Source organism: Populus euphratica, unplaced genomic scaffold, assembly GCF_000495115.2.
Source record: "Populus euphratica unplaced genomic scaffold, PopEup_1.0 scaffold76.1, whole genome shotgun sequence".
Lineage (NCBI taxonomy): Eukaryota > Viridiplantae > Streptophyta > Magnoliopsida > Malpighiales > Salicaceae > Populus > Populus euphratica.
The window spans coordinates 76177-80224 of record NW_011499890.1 but is presented as its reverse complement, the minus strand read 5'-3'; the positions used below and the strand labels follow the sequence as shown (position 1 = coordinate 80224).

Here is a 4048-nt window from a genome sequence, read left to right as displayed (position 1 = left end):
CCCTCAATCTAAATAGCGCTTATATATATATATATATATATATATATATATATATATAGCACCTCATTAGAAACATTTCAAACACCACATCAAAATTATGATGACAGATACAGGTTTTATCCCTCAAAAGCTTTTTAAATGGACAAAATGACCCCTGTTCAAATTTATCTACAATACTCATCATGGAAAAGTATATCAGCATTGCTTCATTGTTAATTTGCCAATTAATCCAATAATAGATCTGGAACCAAAGGCTGTTCAAAACAAGCTCTAACATGGAATATTATGCTAGAGATCAATTTTTTCATGTTGTGTTCAACAGGAAACTAATTTAGTTCCAATAATGAAATAAATCTCTCGCCCCATGCAGTCAAGGCCTAATGTTTTAAATGAATGGTGCTGAATTAAACAGTAACAATTACAGCATCCTAGAAAGTACATAAATAAGACAATAGAGCTTAGAAAATAGAGCAAAACCATGTCTAGAAGATCAATGTACCTGAGGTTACTAGAAACTGCCATGTAGACACCATAAGCAACACTGGTAGATACTATAGGCACATTTTCAATTTCACCAGTAGCAGACTTATCCACAGCTTTCCGTGCATTGATCAAGGCATTTGTCACAGCAGTACCAACCTAAAAGGAACAATTGAATCAAAGTTATGCATCCTCAAAATCACGAATCTTTCTACCATTGGCATTTTAATGACCAAGGATAAGCACTTTGCAAGAAAAAAGAAAGAGGCGAACCGAGAATGATAAAGAGATTTTTTCAATAAAATAAAAGGTGACTACATTTTATTCTTTTTTATCATCTAACTAGAAAAACTTATTATAATGCAAGAGCACATGCAAGGAGGGCTTCTCCTAGTTAATAGTGATAACCAAAAGTGCATACAATATTGAAACGAACTGATAGCCATGCAAAGCTTTGAGACCATTAAAGATTAACAATTCCAACAACGAGCTTATAATAATTAAAAAAAAAAGGTTAAAGCAGCAAATAGATTCTCCATGCCAAAAGAAAATAAACCATGAAAGAAACACTGTATGGAGAGACATGCTAATTTTTCACTATTTTCTCCATAATGCAGTTCCAGTTTCCATTATAAAATGTCAGAAAAGAAAATTTATTTAGTGGTTTAGTCATGGTGCTCCATGGAAAATTAGAAAGACACCAGAAAAGGCACTGAAACATAAAATAATAATTTTTCAATAGAGAAGACCGCAAGGAGGATAAGACACTCTCCTGTAGAAAACTACATACAGTAGTTGATACAGTATGGCATGAAGTAATAGGCTATGTAAGATGGGTGAGACAAATCTTGAAGGATAGCATCCTGTCAACTTCAAATTCATTTCATAGCACAAAATAAATCTAAAAAGATATATATATAACTTCCTGTTAGTAAGAACTTACTAGTGATGAGGCAGTGCCAACAGCAAAAAGCTTTGCTCCATTGCGCTGCAATAACAAATTCACAAAATGACTGCTGCTCTTGGCACAGGAATTAAGATTTTTAATTAACAATGAGCAATACGCAAATAAATTACCGCTATAGCCCCTAATCTCTGTAAAAGTGAATAGGATGTTCCAGCAAGAGCAACCTGTAATGAGGATTCAAGGAACAGGTGACTATCTTAAATCTTCTATTCTCAAAACATCTTCATAAAAGTTACTGGATAATGCATAAGTTTATTGATAAATCAGAAACCTGGAATGCATTATCAGGGCAGTTGTGTAAGAACTTTGCAATAGATCCAGCATTTCCTGCTAGTGGTGGTCGGAGAGACACCGTGGGAGCAGGAAGATAAACAAGCATGAAATCTGCAATTATGGCCATCACCTAAGAAAAAAATGAATTCCAACTGAGGAATGGAAATAACACGTTTTCAAAATAAAATGCACAGGAAATCCTCCAAAGTATCGACTTCTTTGAAAAAATGACAAAAGTCCTACCACATCAGCAAAAACAACTTCCAGCTCATTGAAAAAATTCTCTCTCCGACGCTCATACTCTGCAGCAGTCTAAAAAATTAAAAAAAAAAAGTCACTTCAAGGTAAAGAAATCTAATGTCAGTATAAACTATAAACAAATGCAGCGAACTGGAAGGGATGGAGGAGGAGGAAGGAAAACATAAAAGCAGAAAAGGCACATAAAAGATCATTATCATTGCAAGTGGAGCAGATCAAAAAATTTCCAGTTCAATTTTTGCTAGTCATTATGAGGGAAGAGCTCACTTCTTTTTTAGTCACCCTGAAAGTTGGTAATGGCATAAACAAGCTTCATTACCATTGCATAACAATCCCTTGTGCAAAGATTATCTCCGTACCACTAGAAAATTGCTTACCCTCAAGAAAATCAATAACTGCATGACGCATTTTTTCTTCATGCCAACCAATTTACAGTGCTATATCCCTATGAGCACCATCGTATACTACTTAAGAATTTTGGTATGCTCCAACCTCACATTATCAAACAACTCAACCACCTAAGTGAAACATAGTTGTTGAGACAACTCTAAACCCCATTTGTATTCCCTCTATTAAGTCGATCAATCTCTCATCACAGAAATAAACCAACAGGAAAAAAAAAAGTATCTTTCAATACTGTTCTCTTCATACATATATACATAAAGATGAAACCATCATGAAGAAGTTCGAAAACGTACCATTTTGCATTATATTCAAATTGTCCAAATGCATTGTCGAAAGCAGACGCGCATGAAATAGGAATCAAAGTATCGAATTTTAAACTTTTTCAAGCAAAATCTATCCAATTGACCGTCCCAAGCAAATACCCGTTTACATCATATTCAGATGATTAAATGCATTGTCGTTTCCAATGGTGTAAAAAACAAGTTACTGAAAATGGTAATACTATACCTACCTTGGTGAACATACCAACAAAACATTCCATCCCAACTTTAGCAAAAAAGAGATCATCAGCCAACAACCTCTCCCTAAACCCATCAAACTGCATCAACCACCCGAAAAACCGTGACTCTTCTAGCTCCAGAAACCTCGAAACCACTGACCCTGGTATCTTCCCGGCCTGGATCGCCGCCGCTAAATCCTTCGGAAAACTCTCCAAAGACCGTTTCGCCTCCGCCAACACCACCATCGCCTCCCCCCTATTCTTATCCTCCGCACTATCACCATCGCCATTATGGCTGTTGTCGTCACTGTTATCTCCCCCACCACCCCCTGAGGGAGGGGGGTGGTGGTTGATGCCGCCATCTCCACCAAAAGAGCATGGGATGAAGAGAGGGAGGCGGTGGTTGTTGTGCTGGTGGTGGAGGGGGGAGGAGAGGGGAGGAAGGGGGAGGCGGAGATGGAGATGGAGAGACGAGGAGGGGTTAAATGAACGGAGATTGATGAGCTTGGGGTTTGTATTGTTAGGTATAGAGGCGGTGAAGAAGCAGGCGGCGATTGCCATTTCTAAATTTAAAGTAGTGAAATGAACGGAGATTGATCAGCTTGGTGCTGACCGGTGCTTGCCTTTCCAGGGAGTGCAGATGCGTCGAGGAGTACTAAAACTTGACTTTGTTTCTTTCTTTGATGTTTCCAATGCAGTTTTGTCTATAGCTCGGCGCTGGAGATTTGAATTATGACTACTTCGGTGGGGTAGGTGTCGGTAATGGTTGGTGAGACTTGAGAGAGGAGAGTCTTAAGGGCCATTCGAGGGTTCAGACTCGGATTCGCTGTCAAATTCCCCAGCCAAGCATTTGAGATCCACTCTCCTCTTTATTGTTATTGCTATAATTATTTATTTATTTATTTATTTATTTTTCATAGTTCTAGATAAGAAAATCAAGGGGTGAGTGAGGCAGGGCAGTTAATTCGTTTTTATATGAAACGGTACAAAATAAAGTAAAAGGTATTAGGATTAAGCGCATGATTGGAAAGGTCGTAAAAGTTCCTTTTTTTAAGTGATTTTTAATTAAAAATATATTAAGATAATTATTTTTATTTTTTTTCAAGATTTATTTTTTATCCCATTATATAAAAATAATTTTAAAATATTTTATTAAAAAATATAAT

The 4048-nt window shown here is 36.8% G+C and overlaps 1 protein-coding gene across 1 annotated transcript in view; it reads right to left on the bottom strand.

Annotated features, from left to right (window-relative positions):
* LOC105130999 (UvrABC system C protein, putative (DUF3411)) overlaps nt 1-3676 on the bottom strand; it is a 7532-nt gene extending 3856 nt beyond the window's left edge. The window contains exons 1-6 of the mRNA XM_011033746.1: nt 2895-3676; nt 1964-2032; nt 1719-1850; nt 1558-1611; nt 1424-1468; nt 500-639 (exon numbers count right to left, since the gene is read on the bottom strand). Coding sequence (XP_011032048.1) covers nt 500-639; nt 1424-1468; nt 1558-1611; nt 1719-1850; nt 1964-2032; nt 2895-3443 — 989 coding nt within the window. The 5' untranslated portion in view covers nt 3444-3676. The remainder of the gene's footprint in view (nt 1-499; nt 640-1423; nt 1469-1557; nt 1612-1718; nt 1851-1963; nt 2033-2894) is intronic.
* Nucleotides 3677-4048: the final 372 nt, after the last annotated feature.